Source organism: Haematobia irritans, chromosome 4 (genome assembly GCF_050003625.1).
Source record: "Haematobia irritans isolate KBUSLIRL chromosome 4, ASM5000362v1, whole genome shotgun sequence".
Classification (NCBI taxonomy): domain Eukaryota; kingdom Metazoa; phylum Arthropoda; class Insecta; order Diptera; family Muscidae; genus Haematobia; species Haematobia irritans.
The window spans coordinates 107,046,788-107,065,230 of record NC_134400.1 but is presented as its reverse complement, the minus strand read 5'-3'; the positions used below and the strand labels follow the sequence as shown (position 1 = coordinate 107,065,230).

Below are 18,443 nucleotides of genomic sequence, written 5' to 3'. Positions count from 1 at the left end.
CATATCTCTTTTCCTATGCCACTGTCAAATCATCGATTTGAATTCACATGGCTGGGTTTATTTTGAGCGTGCCTCCTCTTCTTTTTCCATTTGTTTTGTTTTGTTATTGTTGGTTTTGTTCTTTAAGCATTGTTGTTGTTTTTTTATTTCAGCTTAAAACCATACATTGACTAAACTACAAGAGTAGCTTAACCAACAGAGGAAAAGAATGTTTGTCAAATTTATTTGGGCAAAGCCCTATAGACTGCAAGATGGTTGGATGGACGCACGTTTCGGAATTACCACATTCCTCATCAGCATCCTCTACTTGCAGCAAAACTATCAACCAATTATCAGAATAAATTCAGGCAGTTTATTAAACCCAACAAAAACCACACTTGAACCCTCCGAAAAAAGGTTTTACATTGATAGCCGGCTTTCCTTCAAATTAAAGACGGAATTTCTTTTCGGTTGGTTTGAAAAGATTATCATTTTAGGGTAGGCTGAAGAACCAATTATCCTTTAATTCGTTTGCACTGCTTTGACTTTTAGTGAACTTTTTCCATCAGATAGAAACTTAGTGCTACAAATGAAAACTATTTACTCGTTTTCACTAGGGAAATTAAACTTAGTACCGACATTTAGAGCTGAGACATTTCACACATTCCCTTATCGTCCGCAATTACGATTGCAGGATTATACTGCCGTCCGACAATCTGATTTCCATAACGTTTGTACTCTGTCAGGTACTCTCTCCTAATTTCGATCCGTCCCTATAATAATTATTTGAAGTCATATACCATGCCTATAACACTCTCTGCACTTCTACAGAGCCTGTTGGGATCCTTCCCGTGGAATAGTGTAAATTTTTGTACAGATGGATTATTCTATACCATATATAAAGACAATCCTTGCATACTGCCAGGATATTGTTAAGTATGCGAGCGCTTCTTATGCAAAAAACTTTATTATTATTATTTATATTTATTGTAAAAATAACCAAGCCTTTAGGCCAATATAAAATGTCGGTTTTTGCGATTTACATATATTGACAAATTACATTTAATGTAAATAATTATATTCATAAAACATAAAAAATGTGTTTTGTTTCATTAAAAATCAATAAACCCTGATGCCTGACTTGGGTCAACCCGATCGCATACAATTGAGGTAGCCTGAAGAGTTATGAATATAATTATATATAATTAGTCAAGGAATTCTGATTATTAGAAACGAAATTACCTTCAACTCATAAACACAAAAGTTTGGACTAGAGGCATCACATGTAGTGTTCAGGGGACAATTACCAGTAACATCAGATGGTGTAGTGGCTCCATAGCAAAATGAAAATGTTGTCCGTGATGTACAAGCAAAAACTTGATTGGAATTACATATATCACAACTGGATGTATCTCCACAACTAGCTGGCAAAGTATTCCGTTGAAAACATATTGTCGGTAAATTGGTACAAACAAGGCCCTCGGGACATGTAAACAATTGGCTTGTATTTGGTATGCTCTCTATTGTTTAAGAAGACATTAGTTTCAATATTTAATGTAGAAAAACATATATCTTACCTCCAAAACACATGTAGTAAGAAGTTTGATTCACACAGGCCACATGGTTCTCCTGACATTCATTGCATACTGCTCCCGCAAATTTTAGTAAGCATATTTCTGTAATACTAATGACGACTATCTGAGGCAAAATGTTTATGATGGGATTATTTTAAAGATAATAGGGCGTTATTATTTACCAATAGTCCAAATTTAAATTTTAAGGCCATTGTGTAGTTGTCACCCTAATTATTATTAGTGTTATTTCAATCGCTATCATTGATGAACTAACCAAGTTGGCAGACAAATTATTAGTGATTTTTATCTTTTTTTAACATATATTTTAGGTTGTATGGCCACCAGGGCACTGTAAACTGCCCAACCCATAAAGATTGTATATCTAATTCATTTTATCTTTGATTGATAATTGATATCATTGATTAGAAAAACATACCAATTACTATAGGTACGCCAGCGTGTCGGACCCTTATGAAATGTGGAGTACTAGAACACTACACTCAAAAGAAGAAGTAAGTAATAATAGCAAGACATTTATGTTATGGTAATAAATGCCTTTAGAAAAAAAAAAAAAACTGAAAAACAAAAGCAACAAAACAATGTTTACGTCTTTAATTATAATATTAATTACCCTAATTAACATTTTAATTAAATAAAACAAACATGTATATTTTTATTTAAAAGAGTAATTGATAAATTTACTCGAAAATAATTAGTTTATATATCCAATTATATTCATTGGTTCATTATATGTGTACTCCAAGGAAACAACTACAACTATTTATTTATTTATTTCAAAAATTACGTAATACAAAGCCTTTAAGGCCAATTCCAGTACGTGCAATTCTCACCAGAAACGATCTAGAAAATATAGTTCTTCTGATCCGAGGTATAAATATCTGTATGTTCCGTGTCGATCGTGAGAACGTTAATTCAAGTCGTAGAGGTAAAGGTCTGGATTCCCTAATCACATTGTAGAATAGACAGATGCTCCGATAGTCAACAAATCTCCTAATTGAGCAGCAAAGAAAACGTTCAACATAGCATACATAGATACAGAAGGTTCTGACACAACACGAGTCTTGGGAATTGGTAAAACCGTGCACATTTCCAAGTGATAGGAAAAAACGAAGTAGTTAAAATGCAGTTAATTACGTCCAGGATAAAATTCGAAATATAAGGGAAAATTTGCTTAATAAATCGAATCGGAATACCATCTACTTCAATAGACTTTGAAGTAACTTTATTCATGGCTTCAATAACCTCTGATTCATTCACGCAACGAAATGAAAAATATGCATCAGCATCTGGGAAAGCATCAAGATCAAGATCACTGCCGTCGGAAACAGACCCATCCGCAAAATATGAATTTACAATATCAACATCTAAATCCATGTTCATGCAATCATCTCAAACAAATCCAAAACCCCGGAGAACATCCCACAACCCTGAAGAGGCCATGACACGAAACAAATTCGAATAATACCTTCTTTTCGCCTTACGAATTACATTCTTCGCCTTATTGCGATATTTGCAATAAGTCTTCCAATTGTCCTGCGAACGGTCGGACTGGAAATCAGAAAAAGATAAATCACTAAGCGATCTGGCAAGTTTTATTTCTCTGGATTCAATCCAGTTATCAGATTTGTGAATTCTCATAGAAATAGTAGGTACATAAGAAAACAAATCGACTAGAGAGAAGATAAATTAAGGCACTTAGTATCAACATCAGTTGCACAAAGGATAAAATCAAAAAAATATGACAGTGCTAAATCATATCCACTTTTTAATTGAATCTATTGAAAAAGGAGATGAACTTCAATTGAATAATTGAGTTTCAATTAAAAAAAATTATCTGTGTGTAGGCGATAGCTTGCAAATCATACACCTGCCTTTGCACAATCTAACTCGCTCCAAAATTATTTTGGTTATGCCCTGAGAGATGATATAAAGGGTGATTCTTTTGAGGTTAGGATTTTCATGCATTAGTATTTGACAGATCACGTGGGATTTCAGACATGGTGTCAAAGAGAAAGATGCTCAGTATGCTTTGACATTTCATCATGAATAGACTTACGATCTGCCACAACGTCGAATTTTCAGTGAATGGGCCCTAGAAAAGTTGGCAGAAAATCCGCTTTTTTATCGACAAATTTTGTTCAGCGATGAGGCTCATTTCTGGTTGAATGGCTACGTAAATAAGCAAAATTGCCGCATTTGGAGTGAAGAGCAACCAGAAGCCGTTCAAGAACTGCCCATGCATCCCGAAAAATGCACTGTTTGGTGTGGTTTGTACGCTGGTGGAATCATTGGACCGTATTTTTTCAAAGATGCTGTTGGACGCAACGTTACGGTGAATGGCGATCGCTATCGTTCGATGCTAACAAACTTTTTGTTGCCAAAAATGGAAGAACTGAACTTGGTTGACATGTGGTTTCAACAAGATGGCGCTACATGCCACACAGCTCGCGATTCTATGGCCATTTTGAGGGAAAACTTCGGAGAACAATTCATCTCAAGAAATGGACCGGTAAGTTGGCCACCAAGATCATGCGATTTGACGCCTTTAGACTATTTTTTGTGGGGCTACGTCAAGTCTAAAGTCTACAGAAATAAGCCAGCAACTATTCCAGCTTTGGAAGACAACATTTCCGAAGAAATTCGGGCTATTCCGGCCGAAATGCTCGAAAAAGTTGCCCAAAATTGGACTTTCCGAATGGACCACCTAAGACGCAGCCGCGGTCAACATTTAAATGAAATTATCTTCAAAAAGTAAATGTCATGGACCAATCTAACGTTTCAAATAAAGAACCGATGAAATTTTGCAAATTTTATGCGTTTTTTTTTTAAAAAAAAAAGTTATCAAGCTCTTAACAAATCACCCTTTACTTCTGCTCTGGTTCAATCATGCTGGTCGGAAGCTACGGGAAAATAGACGTAAACCATTCAAAGCATTTTTTGTATTTTGTTCACATAACCATATTTATTCATTTTTGTAATACATCAACTTATATATGTAAATGCGACATATAATGTCCATACAAGTCTAAAAGAATCTATTTTTGTTAAAGAAATAAATTATTTTTTAAATGACTATATTTAAACCACAAACACACCATTTGAGAGAACTTTTAAATATGAAATTGCTTGACTTAGTTGAATATAATATGGATTGTCCTATTATAATATAAATTTATGAATGAGAAAAATGTGGAAAGCATAGTTGAGTGGGAAGGATAGCTATAGAAAGAAATATTTTTACAAAGACATCTCTTATGTTCAATAGCCTTACAAGATAAATGGGAATATGGCACGTCTTTGTTTGGGATAATCTTTGAATTCCTTCCTGTAATTGCGATGTTTGCCCAAGGCCCATACAGTCATTTGGAAAGCTCCTGCAAAAGCGAAGAGTAATGCTGGCAAACATGATGTCATTATGGAGAACGATACCCAAGCTGCAATTTCGTAAGTATAGTTGGGACAGGAAACCAAGCTGTAAATAAATGTATGAGAACATTTATTAGTTTTGTTTTTAATATAAATCTATTCAGTATAGACAACTTACTGGAATAAATTGGTCAAAGGATTGCCATCGGGAATTGGAATTTTGCGAACCTTAGTACCGGGTGGACGCAAATTACGCAAAGCAATATGTACGGAAAAGTTACCCAATTCACAGAACTGAAAGTACAAAAGGAAATTAATATAGATTGAACCATTTCTTAATATACATAGGGGTTTAATGAAGATAAATTTGATAACACAGTCTGTACTCGTATTTGGCAGTTACATTAGGGATAAGAGGAACATTTAAAATATGTTTCGACAAAAACCTTCGTAAAAGTTTCCATTTACGACATTAAAAGTTTAAATCTGTCTAAATCGACTTGCCTTCACAAATTTGTACGAACATATCATTTTTCCTTTGTCAAAGTCAAATCACCGATTTTAGTGCATTTGGATGAATCCTCAAAATCCGGGATTTATCGATATAAGGCACATGTAACTTTAAACTCCGATCCGCATTTATAAAATTCAGGACAATTCATTATTAAAACTGCAGATTAATTAAACTATATAGAGAGTCGGCAGCCTAGTAAAATTTCTTTATACCTCATTCACATTAGGCTCGAAATCAACTAAAAGTGGATTTGAAATCCCATTTTTAAAAGGCAAATGACAGTTGAAATCTAGTTAAAGTGGATTTTGGAAATTTAATGTGAATGAAGTATTAGAGTAAGTGCATCGAATGTGCTATATGAAGGTAATGTAGTATGGTACCTTTATTCGTTACCTTTCAACATACCAACTACAGAAACAAGCAAAATATATTTTGCTGTTGTCATTGAAGTAAGGGATGATCAGTTTAAAAATATAAGTTTTTGTGAAGAAGGTACCCTACGGGAAATTTGTGCATATCACAGGACTGGCATTTTATGAATTCCAATACAACTTGATAATAAAATCTTACGAGGATTGTATTTTATATTTTGGTATTTGGTTGCAATCTGCCAACTGACAACTTCATCGTAAAAAGCTTCACATTTTTTGATACTCAGACGTTTTTGTATATATTTTGACATACGAGCGAATTTTGTATTGTTTACAGTAACTTAAACATTTAAGATTAATCTAGCCAAAAAATAGAATTAAATCATGAATATTTTCGTGTCATTATTTTTTACAACTTTCGACGTGAAGTAACATAACAACAGTGCGTCAATGAACATGATTCAATTTTTGAGGATTAAGCTCCGTCAAGGAGCAATGTTTATCGATGGTATGGTGAATTCAACCGCTGAAGGCGGATCATGAAGGTCAACACAATTACATGTTGTTGGGTTGTTATCGCAGTAAGCATCCAAATCACTATCTTGTGGATAGGCAACCACCACCCAGGAATGTAAGGATTGATATTCACCTTCTAGAGCGCGTTACAAAAGAGAGTCTCTAGATCACAGAGCATACCATAAAGGTCTGAACGTGATTCATGAGGATACTGCGAGAAGCAACAAGGTTAATCCTCTTCTAGGAGGTCGACCACTGCCTATAGCACCGAAGGAAAGAGACTTACCGCGGAAGATAGGGTAGTTTTGGCCCTACTCAGGCAAGTAGAGCCACTTCAGGAATTGAGAGATCTATGAGTGATTAATAGCAGTCGCATCTGAAAACAAGGAGCACATGACATGCGTCACCTATTCTTGACCAGCTAAACCTATACGACTGACCACCATATCACTCTGGACATATCTTATCCTAGTTGCAGAATTCCTTGATCTGAATACAAAAATTAATGAAATCACAAAAACCTTACGTTATATCAACTCACCATTCACCACTGTGGTATCACAATGGACTGAATAGTCTAAGTGAGCCTGCTACATCGGGCTGCCACATAGCCTAACCTAACTTACATCAACTCAAAATTTAACCGCGATTGAGAATATATAAAAAAAAAGAATTAACCCATGTCATTCTCTCACCGCTTGGGGAAAGGTAAACAAAATAGAAAATTTGTAAATCTCTACAATGTAAAAGTGTACTATTAAAAAAAAAAGTGTCAGCAAATTTTTAAACTCCCTAAATGATGATGCACTAATCGCTAAATGTAAATATTTACAAAACAAAATAAATATTTTCTACTTACCGCAAACATGGCTAATGCAACCCAGACCTGACACATGCATGGAGATGTAAAGAACGGATGATTAACATGATATGAAACATAAGCAGTAAATCCCCAATAGTAAGAGCAATTTTTGAAAAGGTTACGCAAGGGCATGGTGGAGTGAGAGAAACGATGGACAAAAATCGTTTCCAATAATCGTTTCACATAATGGACAGTGTAACATGCAGCAGCAATACTGAAAGAAAAAAAAACAACAAAAATTAGGTGAGACACAGATACACAGACATATTCCAATTAATATGTTAAAATTAAAACTACGAAATAATGTTATCACACTCTCCAAGAGGGTTAATTATGCAAAAATTATACGAATTCAAGTTCGAAGCACCAACAAAACTTGAATGTAAAGCCCGTTGTAGCGCATATTCGAATGCAAACAAAACCAAAAACACAGACAGTTGCTAGCGCTAGCTGGGGTCAATTTAGGTTAAGCATTTCTTCATTTCAGCGTTTGTCGATCACCTAGCTAGCTATCGAATATTTGTGTGTATGGGTATGAAGGTATTGTTGCGCTTTCAACCAAGGCAAGCTTAGTTTTTTTTCTCTTTCTAAATGTTATAAGTGCATGCTGAAGGGAAAGTTTTCAACTCTACAACTACTAACCAATCTAATCTTCATAATTATTGTTATCAAAACTGATAGTGCTTTTCCATATATAGAATGAATCTTCACTTACTGTGTGGTCAGCGAAATAGGCACGGACGCATCTTTACCATAGACCAATTCTGGCCGAGTGTAGAAAAGTAAGTAAACCACCAAAGGACCTGCGTATTCAGCCAAAAATACAGTCTTCCATCCGATTTGTGGTCCCAAATCTTTAACGTACACTCGATCACCCGTTCTCAGTTTTAATCCTTGTAAAGTGTCTGTATCTTTCAAAGCTTTGCCTTTGGGTTCCAAACGTAAAGATTGTCTATCGGCAGAGGGAACTTGTTTGTTAAATTTGTTGCTTATGAGATGTCTGAGATAAGCAATGTCTGTTTCGGGTGCTGCAGAAATTTTTCCACAGGTTTTGGAAGTTTTGATATTGACAATTTCAAGCTGTACAAAAGAAAATTCGATGAAAAAGGTTTCTTCCAAATTATGAATTTTATATTACCTCCATTCTAGATTAATTAGTTATTCAAAATTGAATAGCACTGGGAACGAATGACAAGATACAACACCTTACTTCCCAATTTGTACTCTGTCACTTCGTGATGGTGGTTGGTTGTTGAATGATGGCACTCGGATTTCTCGCTCAATAACCTACCTGTCAATATGAAAACGCAATTTTAATACAAAGGTGTGACCGAATCGCAACAGTATTCGGTCCAACGCTTTTTGATGCAAAACCGAACATTTTCTAATGGGCATTCACATTTGGTTGGTTTTCTTCCGGTTTACTTCTATGCGCCGTTCAGTTTATCCAGACTGGGCAATTGATCGCCGACAGTGTCGAACATATCCCATATATTGTGCACATTATACGTTAAGTCCGAAGGCATAATCGATACTGCTGCATGTTTATGGGATCGATAAGGCATTACCGTCATCGCCGACAAGTCGTGTCGATCCGACACACTGTAAGATTCTTTACAAACACCGACATTCCGTCCGGAATAACTGATAGTCTGTAAAGCGCATTACAGATTATTAGTTATTCCGGACGACAGTGCTCGTGTCGAACATATCCCATATATTGTGCACATTATAAGTCCGAAGGCATAATCGATACTCAGGGTACACTTAAAAGGTAGAATCAGTAGCCAGCTGATTGCAATTTTTTTATTTTGACAGAACATTCCTGTCAGTTGTGTTTTTGTGTTTTTGTTGTTGTAATTTCTATTGAATTCATTTGTGTAACAAAGATTGGATAAAATAAAAGAAAATATATTCATACAAGCAACGAATTCTGGTTTGTTTTATTTTGTGTGAAAGAGAGAAAGATTTAAAAAGAAAAAAATGTGGAAATGTCGTATTTGTGGCAAAAGAGACGATGGGGCAAGTGGATCGTTTTTTAAAGTGCCCATTGACGAGCAAAGGCGGTCTAGCTGGAGCCAAGCCTGTTCCATTTCTCTGAATTCGTCGCAATTTATATGCGAGGAACATTTTTTAGCAGGAGACATAATAAGAAGTGGTGGTAAATATAGCTCATTGCTCCCAAGAGCTCTACCATTAATATTATCAAAACATAGCAAAATCACGTCTCCAAATAAATGGTAAGATCAGTGTATGTGTTGTAAGATCTTTTAGCTTCTTTTGCCGTTTACTTTAATACATCTTTTGTCATTGAGCTTAATATGGAATCGGGCAGCACTCAGTGATAAGAGAGAAGTTCACCACTGTGGTATTACAATGGACTGAATAGTCTAAGTGAGCCTGATACATCGGGCTGCCACATAATCTAACCTAACCTAACCCAACCTAACCTAATATATCCTTCTCAGGATTAATCTCCACCATCCCTGCCAACATTTTTTGAATTTGGGGACTCTTTTGAGAATCCCCACTACGTCGAAAACAATCATATACGACATCAAAAACTCGTCGGAAAAGCGCCGTCACTATTGAGAAGTTGTACCACGCCAAGTTACTACAAAAATGTTTCGCATGAGTGCAATTATTAGGTGCCTTTATAGATCAATTTAGAACGACGCCAATAAGGGACCCTCCAAACAATCAGAAAAAGTGCATTTTAAGATAGTTGTAAAAGAATCATTGTGGTCGAGTAAAACACGTTTGTTTAGATATTTATTAATTTGATTAAACATTTACAAATTCTTAAAAATATAACATTTATACCACTATCACATTACATTTAACATAATTTTTGGCATTAATGATGATGTTGAGTTACAAGTAGCGAGTTACATGTTGCTGCGTCTATCAACCAGTGTTTTTATTCCATGGAGGCAGCGTGTCTGTAAAATATCTGAAAAACAATCACTTTATTCCATTTGGAAAATCACCAAATTGTTCACCAATATACCTTTCACATTTTTAAGCGTATAATCTATGTTTTCAGAACTTTATTTTCGTTTTTATTTAATTAAAATATAACAAGCTGGTTGCGCTTGGCGTTTCACAAAAAAATGGCTTTTTTTGACAGTAGGGATGGCAAATTACTTGCATGTACTTTTTGATGTACCTTTTCATGATGGTTGAAGTGACATTTACGAGTCTGTGGTAACGATGAGGTTGAAATGGAACTTTGAAATGCTGGCAGGGATGAGATATCGCAACAAGAATCGAAGAATGATGAAATGGAGATTTCATTTTGTCTTGGTGACGATTTAAAACAAAGTGAATCAGACTACAGGTAAGACATAATTTGGTGGTTTACGGTATCACTGTATTTGAAAAACAAGGTTAACAAGATTCGATATAAACGAAGTTTCAAATATTTAAAGTATTAACATAAATAGGTGCAAAACGATGGTTGATGTTCAAACGCAGACGAATTGGAGTTTCGGAAATAAAGAAACGCAGACTGAGTATGCTAATATTTAGTTTTTAAGTTCAATCATTTTAATTCCTATTATATATTTAGATCTATTGAATTTTTTTCTAAAATGTATAAAAAACAATTAGAAAGCCAGAAACTAATTAAAAAACTATCTATTGAAAATTCTGATTTGCGAATCCAATTAAAAGAGACAAGCACAGTTATGGAGACTGTACGAAAAATTTTCTCTGAAGGCCAGATAAGGAGGATAATATCACCATCGACTATACATTGGGATTGGGACGACATTGCTAATGCACTATGCCTGCACGCAGCAGGCCCAAGGGCATACAATCATTTGTATAGCAAAGGATTTCCTCTGCCTAGTGTATCTACCCTTCAGAGATGGTGTCGAAAGATTCCGATAACCGAGGGTATAATGGCGCCTGCCATAGATTTCATGAAGCATGCCACAGGAATGTCGGACATCGATAAAATATGTGTAATAGATTTCGATGAAATGAAAATAATGCAAACATATGAGCACGATGCCATGGAAGACCTCGTTAGAAAACCCTCAAACTACGTACAAGTAGTTATGGTTCGCGGTCTCATAGGGAAGTCGTGGAAGCAACCTATATTTTTTGACTTTGACTGCAAAATGACTAAGGAACTTTTATTCTCAATAATAAGTACCCTTGGTGAATCCGGTTACCCCGTCGTTGGAATCGTATCTGATATGGGCGGAGCTAATAGAGGTCTTTGGGCCAGTTTGGGCATATCTGAAGGTACTTTTTTCTTTTGCTATACTTAATCTGTAGAAACCCGTATGCAACATAAATAAAACATAATATTTTAACTAAACCAATATATTATTAAACCCCTTTTTGGATAAATCATGGTTTTCAAATCCTATTAACGCCAATGAAAAAGTTTTTGTGTTTGCCGATGTTCCTCACCTTTTGAAGCTTATACGGAATCACTTTGTAGATACCGGTTTGGTCATCAACGGAAATATTCTTGGTACAAGAACAATTGACAATTTATTGGAGGTGACGTCAACAAGCGATTTATCTATAACACACAAAATAACGAACGAGCACATTACCCTTGTCGGACCAGGTAATGATTATTGTAACGACATTTCAACAAAATTAACTCTCAACTGAATTTTTATAGCACGACAGAAAGTTAAATTAGCTTCACAACTTTTTTCGAATACCACTGCAAATGCCATCCGACGCTGTCATTCCTTAGGCTTCAGTGTATATCAAGCGGAAGAAACTGCTGACTTTATACAACTCGTTAACGACTGGTTTGACGTGATGAATTCATCCATTACAACATTCAATTACCCCGGAAAGGTACGTTTTAAATATTAAAGATTAAAAACATATTTTGTAATATTAATCCTACGTACTAAGTTCGAGTTTAGCCGCTAAAATGAAAAATAAATATATAAACCAGAAACAAAATACATATTTTTTGCTAATATTGTTATAACTTGAGAGGTAATGATCCCAAGCAATATTTGAAAAAGTCTTTTCTCCCTTAAAATGGTTATTGAAGAAAAATAAACGTTAAAATGACCGTTTTAGCGCGGTGAAGAGATCTTAATACCGGATTGTATCCAAAAAATGTTATCCTACATTGACAAATTAAATATAATATCTTTATATTTAATTAAATAATCAAATTAAATATAATATTCAATATAATATCTTTACTTTTTTCAATGTGGGTCATACACTTTAATTTAAAGGAACCATTTGGGCTTAAACTTGATGTCCAAATGGAAACACTTAATCGTGTAAGCGCTTTGATGTCAAAGCCTATTATTCCCAACAAAAAATCTATTGAACATTTTCAAAAAGGAATTTTAATTTCGAACGCATCATTGATAATGCTGTATAATTACCTGCAGCAGAAATTTGAAATAAAATACATCCTCACCAATAGACTAAATCAGGATATACTGGAGCATCTTTTTGGAGCTTTACGGAGCAAAGTGGCCTCAATGACCATCCTTCTCCCAAACAATTCAAATACAGATTGCGGAAATATCTCTTAGGTATCGTATATAAAGAAATATATAAAGGGTGATTTGTTAAGAGCTTGATAACTTTTTTTAAAAAAAAACGCATAAAATTTGCAAAATCTCATCGGTTCTTTATTTGAAACGTTAGATTGGTCCATGACATTTACTTTTTGAAGATAATTTCATTTAAATGTTGACCGCGGCTGCGTCTTAGGTGGTCCATTCGGAAAGTCCAATTTTGGGCAACTTTTTCGAGCATTTCGGCCGGAATAGCCCGAATTTCTTCGGAAATGTTGTCTTCCAAAGCTGGAATAGTTGCTGGCTTATTTCTGTAGACTTTAGACTTGACGTAGCCCCACAAAAAATAGTCTAAAGGCGTCAAATCGCATGATCTTGGTGGCCAACTTACCGGTCCATTTCTTGAGATGAATTGTTCTCCTTAGTTTTCCCTCAAAATGGCCATAGAATCGCGAGCTGTGTGGCATGTAGCGCCATCTTGTTGAAACCACATGTCAACCAAGTTCAGTTCTTCCATTTTTGGCAACAAAAAGTTTGTTAGCATCGAACGATAGCGATCGCCATTCACCGTAACGTTGCGTCCAACAGCATCTTTGAAAAAATACGGTCCAATGATTCCACCAGCGTACAAACCACACCAAACAGTGCATTTTTCGGGATGCATGGGCAGTTCTTGAACGGCTTCTGGTTGCTCTTCACTCCAAATGCGGCAATTTTGCTTATTTACGTAGCCATTCAACCAGAAATGAGCCTCATCGCTGAACAAAATTTGTCGATAAAAAGCGGATTTTCTGCCAACTTTTCTAGGGCCCATTCACTGAAAATTCGACGTTGTGGCTCGTTAGTAAGTCTATTCATGATGAAATGTCAAAGCATACTGAGCATCTTTCTCTTTGACACCATGTCTGAAATCCCACGTGATCTGTCAAATACTAATGCATGAAAATCCTAACCTCAAAAGAATCACCCTTTATATATTTTTTTTAAATTTTTATTGTCAGCGAGAAATACAGAGCACTTGAGCGCAACAGGAAATGTTGAACCGGACAATACCGAATGGTTAAAGTCAGTTCATCAGACTCTAAGTGTACACTGATCGATACTGCTGCATGTTTATGGGATCGATAACACATTTACCGATTTCATCGCCGACAAGTCGTATCGATCCGACACACTGTAAAGCGGACCTTAGACGGTCGGATAAACACTCCGACAGAGGTTCGTCTATTTGTTGTGAGTTCGTTCAAGTTCTGCCCTTACACTGCACGAACAAATGTGATGACAACATAAAAAAATAAGAAGCATAAATAAATAATAAAGTTGTACGAAGATTTATGGGTGAAACCATTTTTTACTGAAAAAATGGAAGAAAATAATAAAAAAAATCCTTGTATATGTGTCAAAACAAAGATTCCTGAAGTAATCCACATTTAATATATTAATATATTACAAATTACTTGATGAATTTCAAAATACTTGCCGCCTGGTTTCCCATTGATTGGAAGTGGAATTTTTCCACGTTTTTGCCACAATACTGGTTTAGATTTATATATTTCTTTAATTTTTAACCAGAATTGGTGATCCATCATTAATTTCATTGCAGAAATGCCTGTTTTTAATGTAAAAATAAATTTGTCTTTGATAATGTTTGCGAACATCCCCTTACACTCAATGATTTGTACCACCCAACCAGAAAAAATCAAAGTTGTTTTGATTTTATGCCAACACATTCCCGCGACAGCCGAACACGACCTTATACTATCGGATTTGTCGCCGCAACGTGTTGTGTCGCAGGGTTTATCCGACCGTATAAGGTGCCCTTAAGATTCTTTACAAACACCGACATTCCGTCCGAAATAACCAATAAAGTCACGAGCAAACGTGTGTACACCCCATGATATTTAGAATGTCAAACTAAAATGACAGGTTACTTAAGTTGACATTTTGTGTATGTGTAGTGTTGTTGTATTGTAACACAGCAGTATCGATTATGCCTTCGGACTTAAAGGTAGGTACTATGTTCGGTTTCCGAAGCGAAATCCCATACAAAACCAAAAATGCGAAAAACTACCGAAATATTTTTTCATTTGTGGTACTTTGTTTTTTTTCGAGTTGAAAAACTGACATAAAGTGCATAGTCCCTAATTAGGTCGGCTTTAAATCCTTCCATATGTTGAGATTAGTTAGTTTCAAAACATGGCGCCATTTGTAATGTGAATTAAGAAATAATTGATTTATTCAAATGATTTGTGTTAAATTAGAATACAAAAGTGGTCCGCGTTGTTATTTAAAAATGCAATTAGATTGACGAAATAAAAATAACGGAGTGCTATATGTATATAACATATATAACAGCATCTGGTTCTGTAGCCGTTTCTGCCACAGTAGCATCTGCCCTCACATCCCTGACACCCACAATTGCAGCCACTACATCAGCTACAGTGAACAACTCCAACATAGCACCCTCAACACCTGCCACGACCACAGTGGCTGTGACCGCAAATATTGTATTGCAACAACCAAATACAACGGCCGCCCAAGTGTGAGTGGTCCCATTGGGGTGGCAGCAAATACTACTCCAACATTAGCCACTATTACTAATTCTTCAAATGCAATATCGACTGTTGCTGCCGTTAGTAATACAAATGCAATACTAATGCAATGGTGGTTTCACAATCATCCACAATAGTATCACCAGCAGCTGGATCGAATGTTGTTGTTCCCACCACTACAATGGCTTTAGCAGGAGCTACCGTGGGACTTAAGTCTGGTCCAGATATTACAATGACATTGAACCGTATAAATACGGCAGAGAATGAAGTTGATGTGGAGGAATGTTTACCAGGTGATGTTGTTAAATTGGATTTTGCTGGCGAAGAAGTGGCCGGGTGAAATTTTACCCCTAAGGAATGTCTTCTAGGAGTTTCCAATCGGCGACCGGTGCCCGTTGGAAACTCCGCCTATTACAACAGTACCATCATCGCTTCAGCCATCAGCAACAATAGCATTCCATCAGTGTCATATTGTAGAGATACAACCAGGCCACCATTTATCATCATCCCCTGCTAATTTAGAATTGACTAATGTTATGCTACATAATGTTTGCACAGAACACGAAGAAGTAGAAGAAGCTAATTGTCATAATACTGCAGATGTAATCGATGAAGATTTCTTTTTTAAAATATGCTTAAAAACGATTTCGTCTTATCTCTGTAAACCCAGTGCTTCTACATTCAACACCCATTTTTTACAAAGAAATGAATTGTATTTTTTTTTATTATTTTACCGCTCCTCGTAATTGCTCCCTTTTCTATTTGTTAAGCGAGCTCGTTTTTTGTGTGTGAGAGGCGTAAATGAATGAGAACTGAACAAAAGAAATGTTAATGCAATTTTAATTTTTAATGGAAACAACATGAAAGCTAAATATGAGAAATGATAATTAAAAAGTTTTAAATATAACAATATTAATGAAAGAAAGCTGATAATCCAGAAAAGAAAACATTGTGTTCTAGGGTCTTTAATTAGTGTATAAATGTACAAATTAATAAAAAATCATAATAAAATTATAATCGAACTTGTTTTATTTTTATATACCGGGGTATAAGTAATTGGGTGGTCTTATACGTTTTATACTTTTTAATATAAAATTAGTAAATTTTTCTGAACAAAGTTATATCCAAAATAAATGTTTATAGCAAATAATTAAATAATTTTTATTTAAATAGCAAAATAATTTTCTTGTATTCATCATTTGTCCAAAATGATTGCGATAGGCTGGAATGAAACGATTTAATTTCGTTGTGGCTTTTAAATTTCAGTTAGCGGCATTCTTGCATTTTATCAATTCAAAACACTGGTTGAATTTCATAACGTGACTGAAATAGTTATTGGAACTTATACATTGGGAGAGTATAACATCCTTCAGTAAACCAGCCAATTGCTTCTCAATGTATTAATTTCAGTCAACGAAGAGTCTGGTATAGAACACTAACATCCCTTTGTGACGAAATATAAGTCGGGAACAGTGACTTTGGCTTAGGGACTACCCTTGAACTTGAGTTATGGGCTTAAGTTGGTTGTTCCCCCCGATGTAACAACATTGGCAAATGAAATGGCGTTATTATCCTTTGTGGGAACCGTGGTGGTGACCACTGGATTTGAAATTGCTAGTGAGGCGGCAACAGCATGGTATTGCAATGCGATTGTGTAGATATTGTGGACACCAACGAATTAAGTTTGTTGATGAATGAGTCCATTGCTGCTCATGATGTAAAAGTTAGCATAACACCGGAATTATATGTTTTTTTGATGTGCGTTACAAATTGACGGTATCCATTTGGAAAAGCTGAAGAAGACAATGTACCACATGTTGTAAAAGCTGTTGCAGAATGTGGTAAGACACCAGGAGTAGAGCGGCTGGAGCTTTATTCTTAACAATTATTAGTGTCCAGTGCTGTATGAGATTTTTTTGCAAAACAATCCAAAAACTGGTAGAAAAACACTTTTCAAAACAATTATCATGAATGCGTGTATGTAAACAATCAGCTGCTGCGTATGTATAAGTAAAAATAGTATGACATTTGGCGATGTTGTCAATTAAATTGCGGAGAAATAAACGCGGAATAGCTCCAAAATAGCTGTTTTCTTCGTTCGAAATGTATTGTCAACACTCTCATTTTTCAACGCGAAAGAATGGTTAAGTGAAGTTTTTTTCGTGCCAACAAACATAGTACCCACCTTAACTTATAATGTGCACAATATATGGGATATGTTCGACACGAGCACTGTCGTCCGGAATAACTGATAGTCTGTAAAGCGCATAAGAAATGCATTGCTATTTATGCTAACGAAATTTTCGGTAGCGTTCAATTTCGTAAGCTGGTACACACCTCTAATGAAAATAACAGGGTTGTCAAAAGCATATTTTGACAGCAAACATTTAATTTATTACAATCATTGTGTGCGTAAAAGTTTTAAAAGGTCTGTAAATAATAAACAATTTATTTGGGGAATATTTGGAACATATATTAAAAACTTTTAAAAGCGATTAGCTGGTTTAAAATTTGTGTACACAGCCCTGTTTTTTTGTTGTAGACTTAAGGCCGGTACTATGTTCATTCTTGCGAAAAAAATTTATAGAAACCATTATTTCGCACATAGAAAGCGGTGTTTATTTATGTAAATTGGAGCGCTATTTTACAGGAAACGATATTGAATTAAGTTGGTGGTTGCTGCTTGCTATTACAAAATTAACATTTTATTTTCCTTGGGCAATTGATCTGCTACTTCTACTTCTTCCTTTGTATAGTTTCGGAGCAAAAATATAATCCGTGTTTGTGTTATAAACCCACACAAATAGTTTTAATAAATAAATTATTTCTTATTTCACATTGCAAATGGCGCCATGCTATAAACGTCAGTTTTTCAACTCGAAAAAAACAAAGTACCACAAATGGAAAAATTTCGCTAGTTTTTCGCATTTTTTAATTTTGTATGGAGTTTCAACGCGAAAACCGAACAGAGTACCGGCCTTTAAATAAATTTTTGCTACCGAAAATTTCGCTAGAGGTGCATACCGGCCTTAAGCCGTGAAGGACTAAAAGAAAACAGAGTACTCGTTTATCCAGGACATCTCCAAAAATATGCAACACTGTCATCAGCAATCACAGAAAAGAAGTGAAATCTTGCATTTTTAATGTATGAAATGCTCCAATTAGT

The 18,443-nt window shown here is 35.4% G+C and overlaps 2 protein-coding genes and 1 long non-coding RNA gene across 3 annotated transcripts; all 3 read right to left on the bottom strand.

Annotated features, from left to right (window-relative positions):
* Positions 1–927: 927 nt before the first annotated feature.
* On the bottom strand, positions 928–1,915 carry LOC142233439 (uncharacterized). Its single transcript, XM_075304364.1, has 4 exons — positions 1,736–1,915; positions 1,557–1,677; positions 1,222–1,499; positions 928–1,154 (listed from the first exon to the last, which is right to left on the bottom strand). The coding sequence occupies exons 1-4, from the start codon at positions 1,763–1,765 to the stop codon at positions 1,092–1,094; spliced, it is 492 nt and encodes a 163-aa protein (XP_075160479.1). The 5' UTR covers positions 1,766–1,915; the 3' UTR covers positions 928–1,091.
* Positions 1,916–4,507: 2,592 nt separating this feature from the next.
* On the bottom strand, positions 4,508–8,500 carry Sc2 (trans-2,3-enoyl-CoA reductase Sc2). Its single transcript, XM_075304363.1, has 5 exons — positions 8,342–8,500; positions 7,919–8,283; positions 7,201–7,417; positions 5,119–5,234; positions 4,508–5,046 (listed from the first exon to the last, which is right to left on the bottom strand). The coding sequence occupies exons 1-5, from the start codon at positions 8,345–8,347 to the stop codon at positions 4,842–4,844; spliced, it is 909 nt and encodes a 302-aa protein (XP_075160478.1). The 5' UTR covers positions 8,348–8,500; the 3' UTR covers positions 4,508–4,841.
* A 1,442-nt stretch (positions 8,501–9,942) lies between these two features.
* LOC142236837 (uncharacterized) lies at positions 9,943–10,428 on the bottom strand. Its single transcript, XR_012722223.1, has 2 exons — positions 10,214–10,428; positions 9,943–10,156 (listed from the first exon to the last, which is right to left on the bottom strand). It is a non-coding gene; the product is annotated as an uncharacterized LOC142236837 (long non-coding RNA).
* Between the last annotated feature and the right edge of the window lie 8,015 nt (positions 10,429–18,443).